This window comes from Cottoperca gobio, chromosome 7 (assembly GCF_900634415.1).
Source record: "Cottoperca gobio chromosome 7, fCotGob3.1, whole genome shotgun sequence".
In the NCBI taxonomy this organism is placed as follows: domain Eukaryota; kingdom Metazoa; phylum Chordata; class Actinopteri; order Perciformes; family Bovichtidae; genus Cottoperca; species Cottoperca gobio.
The window spans coordinates 15754783-15769084 of record NC_041361.1 but is presented as its reverse complement, the minus strand read 5'-3'; the positions used below and the strand labels follow the sequence as shown (position 1 = coordinate 15769084).

The 14302-nt window shown below is 42.1% G+C and overlaps 1 protein-coding gene across 2 annotated transcripts in view; it reads left to right on the top strand.

The window, feature by feature from the left end:
• The window catches only part of sema3h (sema domain, immunoglobulin domain (Ig), short basic domain, secreted, (semaphorin) 3H), a 55796-nt gene that overhangs the window by 6653 nt on the left and 34841 nt on the right, over positions 1-14302 (top strand). For both annotated transcript variants that reach the window (XM_029435026.1, XM_029435025.1), the window contains exon 2: positions 13790-13944. In XM_029435026.1, coding sequence (XP_029290886.1) covers positions 13790-13944 — 155 coding nt within the window. The remainder of the gene's footprint in view (positions 1-13789; positions 13945-14302) is intronic.

The following is a 14302-nucleotide window of genomic DNA, read 5'->3' as shown; positions in this document are numbered from 1 at the left end:
TGAATTGAATCATATGAGTTTCTTTGTCAATGAGTGGAGGAATTGGCTTTGACCTTTGACCTGTATACGGATGATTGCTTGTGATTCAGGCGTCTAAACTTATCCTGCTGTTTTCCCCCAGTGTCTTTCTGGAGAAATGCCCAACTTATAATGTAAATGCAAATGAGTCCTTTTCAATTTCATGCTATTAGCATGCAAATTGCTTGTTATACTAAACATTAAGATTAGTTCATCGGTGTCCAGATGCCTGTCTGCTCATGTGCATGTTTGTAAAATTCTACTTCGATTTCCTCAGAGAGAAGAAAATGCGCCGATCAAAATAAAAGCTGCAGTTTGAATATATCTTCAAACACTTACTATCCTCATTTGTGTCTGTATGTTGGGACTTTATGAAAGATGAAGCCCATGTGTTGCCCAGTCGTCCACAGTGACAACACGGTTGAGGAAATTTAAGGAGCCATACACAACTGCTTCCATACAAAACCCAGATGAGCTGCCTGTTTTTAATAAAGCAGAAGGACGTCGTGCAGCCGCAGACACACAAAGCAGCAGCTGTCAGCTGATATCCAAACCAGATTCAAATGAATGCGGGAACCATTTTAATCCCCTTCACTGTAAAGAGGATTGAATATTTATTCATTAAAATATCAATGTTTTATTGCTTTTAAATCGTCTGTTTAAAGACTTTCTTTCAGCTCAGTGTTAGAATGTAAAGACGTTATTACTGTTCTGGCTTGTCATAGACCTTAAACCTTGTAACTTTACATTTCAAATGTATAGGCTTAACTATTACATCACTGTTACACACAGGTGGATTTTGGCAGGTTGTTGCAAGTGGGCCATTTGTCTAGACAGCAAGTTCATCTGTTACGCAAGAACACTTGTTTGTACTTTGGCTTTGTCATACAGTATTCAGGATGGACTGAATAAAAGAGCTTGTTGTTTTCATGTTGTCTAAGAATCCTGCACTTAGAGGAAACTATAATCTTAGGTAAAATCCTCAACAGATGAACTCTATGTACCAGGATATCTGAAGCCCCAGTTTTATTTGAGCCGTTTATATTTATAACTTTTTGTGAGGTTGCAACTTGACGAGGTGAGACGAGGTTCTTGGTGTACGTTGTACATATTCTTCCACTTTCCCCAACGTCACCTTTCTCTTCTCCCTGTGTACTAATAAAGCACAAAAGCCTTCAGAGTGATATATTAAAAATCAAGAGATATTTCATTATTCATTTATTCTTTCAGATCTGTTTCTATCTAGGCCAGTGCTTTCCTGGCTCAGGGCTGGGGATGTTGCTGAGATGTGGATTTCACTGGGACAGTTATCTGGCACAGAATCAGGCTATTCTCTATTATTAATTTTAATGGAGGCATTCCCCAACGGTAGCACTATCATTGCTTACTGCTTGTCACTATTGAAGTCAAATGGAAGCTTTTTGCTCATCCTGCACTTCAGAAAAAGACTCGAGCTCGAGCAGATGTTTTCTCTGGAAGAAGACTTTATTTTGCAAGTTGTTTGAATACAAACTTTTACAAAAATAGAAAGTATAGCTTTAACGTAGCTTCTCTGTTGTTTAACATCTCTTTTCTGGAATATTTAGATGGTCGGATTTTCTTGCAATCAAACTTTAGGCCCTTACTAAGACATAAGATCCCTAATTAAGGGGCTGGAGAGTTTGCTCCTGTCTCTGGACTGAGACAGTGAAAGGAGTCTAATTACACCCTTGCTTTGGCAACAACAGCCCCTGACAACAGTGGACATGCTGTAAATTTACCCTCGAGAGATTTCTGGTGTTAATATCAGAGGCTATCTTTAGCCTGAAGCCTGTAATTAAGCAAAAGAACTACAAGCTTCATATTTCTTCTTTTTCCCTCCAGTATTAATTTGCTCCTCTCTGCCCTGCTGTCAACAATCTAGAGCTGAGTTTCTCACCTCTTACTGAGCGTCAGCAACGTTTAACTCCCATTACTCAGGTACGAGGGGCCAGGGGTGTTTTTAAATTATGAGCTAAAGCAAAAATAAATGAATAATTTAAGCCATATCGGCTGGATAAAGTATTAGTAACCCTGATCTGGACGCCCTGGGTTGTTTCTGTTTTCAGTGCAGACGTATATTTCTCACTGCATTCCTTTCATTTTAGCTGCATGAGGGAATTTAATCCACAAAGACACACTTGACTTGTTGGCCGGTTGGAAGCCAGAAGTAGACAGGCTCAACAGCGCTAACTCTAACCAGCACTTTACCTCATTAGCTGGAGATAAGGGCAGGCTGGAGACGCAGGATACGACAGCGTGTAGAACTCAGAGGTTCATTCCCAAAGCAGAGATCAAGCTGTCACTTCTTCTACAATGATTGTCCAGAATTTGATCAATTGAGTTAAATCCGAGATAACGTGGCAGCAAGTAGACTCCCGTCAATCCTCAGATGGTACACGGGCACCAAACACTCTGAGGATACTCTCAGAGAGCTCCTCACTTAGACTAAAGATTCATATCAAGGAGTTAATAATAATAAGAATGAAGTTGTAAGCAATACTTCAAAAATAGCCTACGAAATGTTTGCAAACACGCCTTCCTGTGCAGTAGCATATTCACATGCTGATAGTTGTTACATCTATTTGCTGGTTATTTTAATACTTAATCTATTTGATATTAAAGGTGGAAAAATGTCTCAGCTTTTATCAGTTTCTGTGATTATTGGCCATAAACCAGCGAACAAGACAATTTCTCTTAAGCCTCCTAAAAGCCCTCCTTCACACTCCTACAAGTGTTTCACCTTTAAAGAACTCTTAAGAGCTAAGATGCTTTGTGAATAACTTTTATCTTTACCAGGATCTAGTCTTAGATTGAGCCTTTACTGTAAGAGAGGAAACTCTTAGAAAACGTCATAACTCAAATAATTTTCTTTAGAATTTCATCACTTTGTACCGGGAAGCTTTGTGCGGATCTTAAACCCGTGGTGTTAAGAATCTGACATTCCCCCAAGGCAGCGTAAACAATAAGTAACCACAAGAATTGAGAATCAAATTCTTGTGGTTTCTGTCTGTTTTGTCAGCGATGGAAACATCAGACAAGTGCCACAAAGGGTCGGAAGTCCGGCTTCCTTTTCCTGTTTAAATACAACCAGGACTTATCAGAGGATAGAGGATGTACTGCAACAGATAGTGTTTTTTATCATCTGACCGGGCTTTAAAGTAGCGATCTGTCATACATTTGGCACTCACAGCTGATTGTAAATATAAATCTGAACTCACTGTAGACATCATGACTGTCCATAAACTTCACAGGACAGCTATTTTTTTATGGCCGCCCATTTTTAAGATGTAGAGATTTCATTATTGCACATGTGCCAAAGCAAATGTCCACGAAGCATACCGAATGTCCAACGCGCTTTGATGTTGGGCCAAGAAGTAGAAGCCACAGACATTTAAAGACTGCAGTGATTTTTCACTCTGATGGGTGTGGACATATATAACCTGTAGCGTCAACCTAACTCTTACGTTGTTAAATTCATGCTGAGCATTTTGCGGCACAGAGTCCTCACGAGTGTGTGAGTGACCGCAGTATCCGTCTGCAGTCCAGGCCACAGAGGGCGATTGTTTCCTCCCGGGATAAGCCAACTTCCGAGTCATAGACCTCAAACTTCAGCTTCACCAGCATGAGGTGGTGCTTTTTTCAAGTGCATCTATAGCTCTTAAGTCATGGTTGTCTGTTTCTTTTAGGAGCTAGAGCTGCTCATCGAAAGCGTCTGCCCGTCTAGCCATGTGCAAAACATTTAGCCACCAACATTGTTGTGCGCTGGGCAGCTCCCACAAGAGACTGTATATAACTGTGAATGTGAAGCAGAAAATAACAATGAGGGTTCTCACTGAACCTTCTCAGATAAATGAAGATGAAAAAGATTTCTTTTAAAGCAAACAGTGAATGGACTCTAATGTGTGTCCGCAGCGGCTCGGCGAGCCAGGCCGAGCAGTCTGATGATGATGAATAATCATACGCGCTGAGGTCGAAGGTCAAGCTGTCCACGTGGGTCTGGACTGTCTGTGAAACAGTCCAGACGTACTGCGTCTGTGTGTTTGGCTATAAAGTTTCTGTGGTATGTGTGTGTGTGTGTGTGTGTGTGTGTGTGTGTGTGTGTGTGTGTGTGTGTGTGTGTGTGTGTGTGTGTGTGTGTGGGCACATATGTTTGATGTGCGAGAAGATTTGAGTCTATGTTGAACAGGAAGAAGATATAATAGTTTGTGTGCATGGGCAGGATGAAATATGTATTTCTTTATTTTATAGGAACAGATATGATGCTCACAATTACATCAAAAGAGCAACACACCCATTTATACCAGACAGGTAACACAATAAAAAATGAGGTAATGGAAGTGCACGTGCAGCTAAGCACGAGATGCACGCCTAACTCAGGATCGAGGGAGCCACAGTCATGAGCGAGAAGAGGAAATGCGAGGCTTGTGACACCCGGCCCACACTGCCTACCTGTTGTGCCATTGTTTTTGACAATTTGACAATTCTTGAAATGTGCCTCTCTTGCCTGATCACCTTTGCATATTATATAAGTTGTGAGAAGAAGTTAAGATTGATTCTGACACGACAAATCACGGCAGAATTTAAGGCACCAAGAAAGAGAAAGAGAAAGACAGAGATATTTCATAACTTCCGTATGCGTGGGGACATGTGATGTGTTACAAATGATATTGTGTGTGTGCACATACTTGTGCATGTCTCCACATGAGTGCCCATCTGTGTGCCTATAGGCTTTGTTCCCAAGCTTCCACAGGCCTCCCGCTGTAATTGCACCAGTAATTGGTGAAGTGATAACCCCATTTCCACAGGAAATGTGCCCCGGTTTCCTTGCCCCCGCCACCATCAACCCCCTCTGGTGGCGCAGCCAACAAGGTCCTCCCCCTGGGAATGTTGCACCAGACAGCTAAAGTTCCCTCGGGCTCGGCGACTAGATGAACAGACGGACAAAGACAGACGCGCAAATAGACATCAGGAACAAAACTACACACATGTGTAGCTTAAGAACACACTCACATGGACGAAGCTGTAGGCTGTGAGGGAATAATTGGATAGATTAATGATAAGTGTAGCTTGTGTGGTATGTCTGGATGTAAAAACAAGGACAGCTCGCTGTTAAACAGCAAGAAAATAACAAAGTTGACTCCCATGAGTGAGATAACGATTGAAAGAGACCTTTCATCAGCCTTTCTAACATTTGTATCTTTTAGATTCCCCATATTTCGCTGTGCCAGTGCAAACTCCTGCGGGGCTTATTACTTTATATATATATATATATATATATATATATATATATATATAGTTTTTTATTTTATATGTTTTGCAAGTCCTGCACTTAGTTGGGAAAGTTTCCTCCCTCAAACGTGTGACTGCTCATGAACTGTGCAATAATCCACATTAGCAAAGGTCTTACCTGTCCAGCAGTGTGCAGTCGTCCTCTTAGCCCTGATGTGTTGTGATGCAAAGCAGTGCTGACGTTCATCATGTGCTTAATGGAAACTTCTGTCTGCTTTTCTCTATTTGTTCTGTTGCTTTGACGTCCGCTGCCAGCCTCACCTTGGCAGTCCAACTTGAGCTCAAAGCCTGCAAGCATTCACCTTAAACATCACTATAAAAAGAGTTGAGGTGGAGCTGGGAGAGGGACACGCAGACATCTTTACCGATCACTAGTGATTATTAGTAGCATGTCACTTGTGAAGAATTCAAGTTTTTCATAAATTGTTGCACTTCCAAATTGGCAATCCATCTTATTTCCACAGACACACACTGTGACGAACTCTCAAACACACCAACATTAGCACCAGAGTTCTGTGGCATGTTGCTGCCAGCCTGGCTGTGATGAGCTGTAACTTATGGAAGTAGTGCAGACCTCAAAATAGTGCACGATTGTCCGTGAGTGTTCAATATTTGCGGCTTCACAAAGCCAATAACCGTCTTGTGAGAATCTCTGGCTTTAACTCCGAGTACTGTTGCTATGGTTACATTGTAACCTAATAAAGGTTCGAGCACTGATTTTAAACTGTCGACCAGAACTGCCGCACGTTTGAGTCATCGGGACAAAGTATTTCAGCAGATACCGGCTAGACAAGTAGAAGAAACTGAGACATCTTTACATTTAGTCAGACCATCAGTTACTTTTCATCAGTCAATGTGTTAAACACGTTTATGAAGAGGAACATGTTCAGTGACTGAGTTGCTCCTCGGGCAGCAGCTGGTGTGCAGTCTGAGGTTCACTGCACTGTGTCTGCATCTTCACAGTGTAGTCCTGGGATCTATAGCTGCGGCCCGTTTATGTAGATTCTATTAGCGTAATTCTTTTGATCATGTAGTAAATGCGATAATGCAGACAGTCTTGATTTACCTCGTCTGGGCTTAATCTGAGACGATGACAAGCTCGCTGTAACTTCTGCCTTTTTTACATCTTATTAAGTATCGCTGTGAAAGAAGTTTCCTATAGCAGCTTTGATTTAAAAAGTTTTATTTGCACTGCAACTGTCTTGTAATTAAAAGACTCTCATTGGTTTACCGAAAAGTCTCAGTCTCAGTCGCAACATTTGCAAAACATCTGGATGAGCACAGAAGCTTCATTCTTCTACTTTACAGTAGTTACCTGCACGTTGTATGAAGTATTTCTTTTTGCTTATGAGAAAGCCAGCACACATATGCACTGCCATGTGTGTGTGTGTGTGTGTGTGTGTGTGTGTGTGTGTGTGTGTGTGTGTGTGTCTGTGTGTGTGTCTGTGTGTGTAGTGCAATGGTGGAATGTTCTTAGCTGTATCACACGGTACACATTTGCTCTAATCACATCGAGGTCCATCAGAGCTCCCATGACCAGCAGCCTTTAATCTAATATTCACCATGGATAAAAATATCCACCGCCAACAAACACACGTATAAATGCACCTATGGTACATAAATAAAAACACACACTCACGGACAGACAGGCAGACTGATTTATAAAGAAACCATTCACGCACAGAAATGTCAGTGTGTGTGTCCGTGTGTGCGTGTGCGTGCATGCACCAGTGGGATTATGTCTTAGCGTTTCTGTTCTTTTACGTCTTAACCTTTTCCGTCTTTGATTCCCAGTGACAGGAGTCAGAGGCCAATTGCCTCAGATCAGAGGTCACGACCCTCGTTGACCCCACTGTCAACTCGTTGCTGTTAAGAATGGCTGCACTCAGCAGGCGCGTGTGTGTGCTTGCGAGTTTGTGTATGCGTGGACAGAATGAGCAGATTGCGTCGCTGTCATAGAACAAGGAAGCTCTTTCTGCTCTTATAATTCCATCAATGAACTGTTTTGGCTTTTATGATTAAAGTTGTATCGGATAACTTACATTAGAGGCCCCCTGTTGAACTTTTAATCACGTTTGACAATAAACAAGTGAATGCTACTTTAATCACCGTGAAAAATAAGGAAAAGAAACATGGTAGTGAAATAGTTTTTAACATTTTAACCTCATCACTTGCTACACAGAGCTTTAACTCCCTCCTTACACTAACGAGTATCCACCGTGCTGCTCTCACCATGACAGATAAATTAATTAAGCCAACAACAATTCGTAAAAGTAAAAACTAATATTTTGCTCTGAACACTGATCACAAAAGAGGAGACATTTGAAATGGAAGTTTTCAAGTATACTGGCAGGAACATGAAAGTCAGTGAATATCTTCTGTGTCAAACCCAATACAACTACGAGCTACAGGATCGTTTGAGGACGCATCGATCTTCACTTTCAAACCAACTTTCCCCACAATATAAAGTGTTTTTTCTGATACTCTTTCTTATGTTCTCCTCTCTGTGCCACATGACAACTCGCTGTTTTGTTATCAAATCGTTCTTTCAGCTTTCACAGGAATTTAAAAAACATTTGGGAGCTGAGAGTCATTAAAGAAATGTATATCTCAGAGATTCAGAAAAGGCTGCAGAGCTGGAGAACAGACGGATGCTGAAAACACTTTCACTAAGCATTCATTCAGAAGTTATTGTCGACTGTGTGAGGTTAAGTGGTTGACCTTTCTGACCGTGTTTGGTTAATAATGGCCAAAGATTTAATTTACTCTTGGCGGGTGTGTGTGTGTGTTAATATCCTGTTGAATGTTGATTATGACAGATAGCCAGGCGGCGGGGCACTGATGATGCTTTTTGTATCTGAAAATGTGTGTGGTTAATAGATGCACGAATGTGTGTGTGTGTGTGTGTGTGTGTGTGTGTGTGTGTGTGTGTGTGTGTATGTGTCCTCCTATTAACTAAATAGCTTTGATGTCTTGGAAAAACACTCCATTATTGCAAGCTGCCCTCTGTGTTGATGAGCGGTGTGGGCCAAATTGTTCATTTGTGTGTGTGTGTGTGTGTGTGTGTGTGTGTGTGTGTGTGTGTGTGTGTGACATGGGAGGTGGAGTGAGTAGGCAAGGCCAAGGGACACCCCTCGACAGAACACACTCACCCCCTCAAAAAATTATGTCAGCATGGTTGCTGTTTCCAAGGCAACTGTCCCAAGAGTAAGGGTGGGGTGGGTGCAGCTGGTGTTTCTCGACTCAGTCAGGTTTGTGTGTGTATGTGCGCGCATTGTGGGGAAAAGAATGTGTGTGTTTTTATACTGAATAAGAGCCATTCATCGTTGTGAGGTCACGATGGGAGACAAAATATATCCAAAAGATTCTGTGTATGCGTGAAGGTGTAAGCAGGATAAAGAAGTTGTATCCAAACGGAGAGAATGGAATGTGTGTGTGTGAGTATGTGTGTGTGTGTTTGTGTGTGTGTTTGTGTGTGTGGTAGCTAAATCTAAATTAGTTTTTGTCTTGAACATGTGCTGCTGACTCACCAATTACACCCACTTTCTATCTGTGTAAATTTATATGTGTGTATGTGTCTGTGTGTGTCTGTGTGTGTGTGTGTGTGTGTGTGTGTGTGTGTGTGTGTGTTTACAAAGCTACTCTCAGTTCCCTCTCGCAGAGTGTCATCGTCTTTGCCAAGTGATTGAAAGTACAACAGAATGAATGTTGACGAAATGTAAATGCTTCATTAAATGCTGATTTAATGTACTCTAAAGTGAGGATGCGAGCTGGATTGGTCTGTTGCCGGGGTTTCCACTGCAGAGGTGGTTTCACATTCAATTAAGCTGAGCTTTTCTCTTTATATTGAATTAAGCAAGGTCATGCCGCTCTTGTGGCACACAGACTGTAAATTCAGATGAAGTGTCTGACGCTTCAGTAGGCAGAGCAAGGCATGAATTCCTCCAGGGTTAGATTCCCTGTGAAGAGGATGAAGAAACGTCTTCAGATGGAAGTCGTGAGTGTGTACTTTACAGGATATGCTTGGAATTCAAATATTTTACCCGTGAAAAACATTCTTAGACTAGTGCTGTTTGCAAATTGAATTATTGTGTGTTTAGAAACTAGTAAAGTGTCGACTGAGGGGGGACAGAAGGGTGACGACGTCTCTAAAAACATCTTGCACGTCACAACTCGTAAACTTGGAGCAACCAAGTCATTGAAAGTACAACAGAATGAATGTTGAATTTAAATTAGCACAATTATAGGTGCACATAAGTTGAACATCGTGTAACACAAATAGGATGTTGCATACAGTATTTGATGAATATTATGTAGTGGATTTTGGACCCCAGGAAGACTAGCTTGTGCCATTAGCTTCAGCTAATGACGTTGTTTTTAAACAGTGTACATGCGGCAGCAAAAGACTTCATGTGCAATGTAGAGAACTAGCGAACTAGCTAGCTTGCGAACCTTAGCCTATCTGACACCTAAGAGGACAATGATTAGTTAATGAAAACCGCCCCCAGAGTTTCTCTGCCAACCTGGATTTAATGTCCAAAGTTTTGGTCATCCTTCCAGTTGGTTATTGTTACATTTTGCTGTTAGAAGAAGAACGTTTATTCTGAATTCATCGTGCCGCTGTACTGCTGCACACACTGGGATGAATGAAGCCGAGATCAGTGTGAAGCAAAACAGTTTACCTCTCTGACCGTCTGCTGAATATGAATCCAGTATGCAGTGGGTAATGAGCAGAGATTTCCCACTGAGCTAAACGTATAGGTTTTCTTCTCTCTGCCTTTAGCGTGCAGAGCTTTCCTCCTCCTGTTCCAAATGATCTCTCCACTTCCATTCAGTCATGTCTTCCTCTCTTTCTGCTCATCCATCTCTTGTGTTTTCTCCTCACTGTCAGCATGTTGTTCCGCTCATTTCCGTCTCCAGCAGTGGCCCATCTTTCTTCCTCCTACTCTTCTTCCTCTTCCCCCTGATTTATCTGCCTTTTTTCTTTGCCTCCATGAGTCTCTGCCTTTCATTTTTCCCTTTTTCTCTGACATTTGTTCTACTCCTCTCTTCTCCCACAGCCGCTTTGTCTTCGCTTCTCTTTCCCTCACCCGTCATTTATCCAATCATCATTTCTCACCCAGTCATCATATCGTTTTTTTCCTCTCACTTTTTCCTCTTTTTTCATCCGCCTCTCTCCTCCTCCTCCTCCTCAATCCACCTATCTATCCATCATTCTTCCCTTTGTTATTACACTACAATTTACCCTCCCGCTCTCGGCTACTCTTCCCCATCATCCTCCTTTCTCCCTTGATTCCACTTCCTCCTCAATCTGCCCTGCCATTGAAGCATGAGCTCTCTCACCTTCCCTCGTTGACCTTTCCTGCCCAATCCCGACCTGTCTTTTCCCATTCCTCCTCCTCCTGCCCATCCTCATCATCATCCATCAATTTTTATTAATTTCTTCCATCAAGAATTCTTCGACTCTGCTCTCTCCCTTTGCTCTCCCCCCCCCCCTCCTCTTCAATTTCCTTCTCATCTGTCTGTCACCATGTCATGTTTTGACATTTTTCCTATTCTCATCTCGTAACTGTCTTCACCCATCAGACCGTTTTCATCTTCTTGTCACTTTGTCGTGTCATTTTCCCCACCTTCCTCCCTCCTCCTCCTCTGTTTGACTTCCTCTAGCTTTGCATTTTTATCGTCTCACATTTACTCTGCGGTTTATGTGCACAGTGAAAAACACAGATGGACATGTTTCAGCAATGCAATGATCAGATTCAACAAATTTGAGGTTTCTTTGTCCCAAAAGAAAAGTGCACTTTGGTTGTGTTGGGATCCCATAATTACATTACTGTAATAACATGCCAGCCAGGAACTGTAAACAGAAGTCACATGGGCTCGCAGCATGGAGCTTGTTAATTGGGGAGAGTTGTGGAAACCTGTCATCCCACCATGTTAGACACTTTTGATGAATTTGGATAAGGTCCAAATACCACATTCTCTTTGTCTGGTGCTCATGCCAGTTAAAATGAGGAAATGGCTGAATATGAACTTAAAGCTAGAACACATGTGCATGTTACACCTGTGACTACACAGAGGTTTCTGAAGACGTTTGTTACGATTACATTCTCAACCCTAACAAAGAGCACCGTCTCAGGGGGGGACAGACCGCTGCTCCTTCAGCGGTCCAGGTTGGTTATTTCGTACCGCCTTGAATGGCCTTGTCTTGTTCTTGAGTATTCATCTGTACAAACTGATACGTATAAGTATGTTCACACCTTCCTCTCACCTGAGTCTGCCTCTTCATCTATGTTTGTATTTCATATCCAGTCCATCATCATTTCATGGTCCTTCTCCGTCTTTCGGATCGATCTCCAGCCCCTCAACAGTGTCCCACTTCTCACCACGTCATCCTCTCTTCCCCGCAGTGTCACTCCTCAACACATCTCGTGCATCTATACGTCTCTTCATCTTTTCTTAACTCATGTGGTTTTTCTTCTTTTTTTTTAAAGCCACTTGCGGACTGACATGATATGTAGCTTGTAAAAAAACATGCAGCAGAGTATCGAAGGTATTCAGAGTCATTCATTACTTTTTTCTGAGCTCCCACATCGGCTTCAGTCAGCTGTAGATAATGACCATGTATTTAGAGAGGCACGGCTGTGTGGGTGACAAGGCCACAGTGGTGTCTCAGAAGACAGATTTATAATTTGATGTATACTGTAGATTTTGGTTTGTTGGGTTGTAAATGTGGTGGGAAAAGCAGATGTTCTGTGAGAAGACGTTTTAACTTTTGCAACCCTTTGACAAGTCCTACATCAGGAGTGTGTTGGCTAATTATATCGTTGGTCCAGAAGAAGTTAAAATAGGTTGTAACTTTATCAGATTGAATGGAAATCTGACGGACACATCAACAGCCATGTCTGTACAAACCTATATTAGTTAGCTTTCTAACGCAGGTTTACATTTGAGTCATCACTGCAAAGGAGGAAGCTCCAACTTCAACGATGCAAAACTAAACATGATATCTCTTTTAATGAGAGGGGGCTGAGTTTGCTGCCGCAGTGAAAGATGATAAATCATTAATAACTCCTTTAAATCTTCCCCTGAGTAAACCAATACTGTGTGCTAAAGCTACACTGGGGAATAATTTATGTTAATTACAAGCGTTACTATTATCTCATATATCCCATTTACTCCTTAGGGTCTGGTTTATACCTTTCTAGTGGAAAATGTACTCCTCTGCCTCTCGTCCCTTTGGTACCATTTGGTATAAAGCATCGCAGAGCGGCCAGGTTGCTTAACGGGAGTATTCCAAAGGCTTTTTACTCACATTATGGGCCCAATTTTCTATGTTTTGAAGTTCAAACCGTGTTTTATAAGCTCTTTCTGCCTCTCGCTGCTATTCAGAGCTGCCAACGTGTGAAGCCTGGTGCTGCTTTAAAGCCTATATGTTTATGCTTTTAGCTTTGTGAGCCGAAGCCAAGTCCGATCCACTGAAGAACACTTGGCAGTTAAAATATGAAAGTTAACACAAGACAGACGGACGTGTGATGTTCTCATAGTTCTCATAGTTTACATGGTGCAACGGTGATATTGTTTTAAAACATTTAGGCTACGTGCTCGTTATCACACAATCTGTCTGCAGATGTAGTTCAGGTACAATGTGTCTGTGTGTGTTTGTTTATTCACAAACAAAGATACATTACAGTTTCTTTAGTGTCCAGTGCTATAAGACAACTCAAGACAATCCACTGACATTTGTGTGTGTGGAAACTGCAGGTGTGGGAAAGTTTGTCTTTGACCAACATGTCACTTTATCTGATTGTCTGTTGAGTTCTTTTTTTGCATCATAACAGATATTTGCATTGGGTGTTGTGTGCAATATATTTTTGTATTTATTCTTGTTCCTTGTACCCATGCCTGTGTGTAAACCAAACTCCCCATTGGGAACATGAAAACCTTGACTCTTGGAAATGAAAATGGAGGGTTTTTTAATCCTCTTTGTATCGTCCCACATGTGCACAGCACAGACACATTGACTCTGCATTCAACCCATCATAGTATTAGGAGTTATGGAGCGAGAGTTGATTAGCTTACTTTAACTTAGCATAAAGACTGGAAGCAGCTAGCCTGGCTTTCATTACAGTAAAACCTCAAACTCTTTCCTACCCGCCGGTTTGTTAAAACCAACCAGATAGTACGTTACTCTACAGCTGTAGAGGTGCCGGAGAACCTTTCCGTACTTTTCTCCTGCTTCCAAATCCAGCTAAGCTAAGCTAATCGCCTCCTGGCTCGAGCGCCTTAGTTAATGCACAGAAAGGACAGTGAAATCAGCCTTCTCATCTTACTCTGCAAGAACGTGTATTTCAATTTAATTTCTTCCAGATTCCCTTGCACATTTTCAAAACTAAACAAGCCGCGAGCCAATCTCCGCCGATGTGTAATCCTTCACTTTTTCCTTCCCCTTCTCTGTCAGAGCTGATCCAGAATGGCCGCCTGCTGACGCTGCCACTGGTGGCCGGAGACATGCAGTCCCTGCTGCCTGACGAAGACAGGAGGCGCCTGTACGTGGCCATGAAAGATAACCTGCTGTCTACCAGTCTGGACGACATAACGCAGAACCCACGCAAGGTTAGAACTGGAGGACACATATTTACATACCTCCTGAGGCAAGGTGCAATACAAACATGCCAGTGCAGAGATAAACACATAAACACACATAACTTAAGTGTGAGCGCTTTGATGGGACTAAATACTGATGATATGAGGAAGAGGAAAGTCACACACCCCCCGATCGCCTATCTTTCTCTAATTCCTAACTGCTATTACAGATATGCACATCTTTTCTTCCTCAGTCTCTGCTTTAACTCAAAGTGAGATGAATTAACTTCCCACAACAGTTGAATTACAGTATCTCCCAGTGGCTCATCTTTCCACCTCGTTCCAACTTGGCCACTCCGTTAAAGCTGCAGCACTGTCCCATAAAACA